General features: G+C 66.0%; 1 protein-coding gene across 1 annotated transcript in view; it reads left to right on the forward strand.

The window, feature by feature from the left end:
• The window catches only part of LOC102766465 (mucin-5B), a 37,624-nt gene that overhangs the window by 16,420 nt on the left and 20,989 nt on the right, over positions 1 to 215 (forward strand). Inside the window, exons 17-18 of the mRNA XM_015560172.1 lie at positions 6 to 35; positions 112 to 210. Of these exons, the coding sequence (XP_015415658.1) occupies positions 6 to 35; positions 112 to 210 (129 nt within the window). The remainder of the gene's footprint in view (positions 1 to 5; positions 36 to 111; positions 211 to 215) is intronic.

Genomic DNA, 215 nt, shown 5'->3' on the forward strand with positions numbered 1-215 from the left:
CCCAGGCGGCGTCCAATGCACATACAGCCTCACGGGTAAGGAGGGGTCTGGTTGGTTAGGGGGCTGGGGGCTGGGGCTCCCGCTGAGCGCTGCACCTGCCGCATCTTGCAGCCTGCACGTGCACATACGAGGGCAGGACCTACGGCTACGAGGACGTCATCTACAACACGACCGACGGGCTCGGCGCCTGCTTGATGGCCATCTGCGGGAGCAGG

The sequence above is a fragment of the Myotis davidii genome, unplaced genomic scaffold (genome assembly GCF_000327345.1).
Source record: "Myotis davidii unplaced genomic scaffold, ASM32734v1 scaffold3211, whole genome shotgun sequence".
Lineage (NCBI taxonomy): Eukaryota > Metazoa > Chordata > Mammalia > Chiroptera > Vespertilionidae > Myotis > Myotis davidii.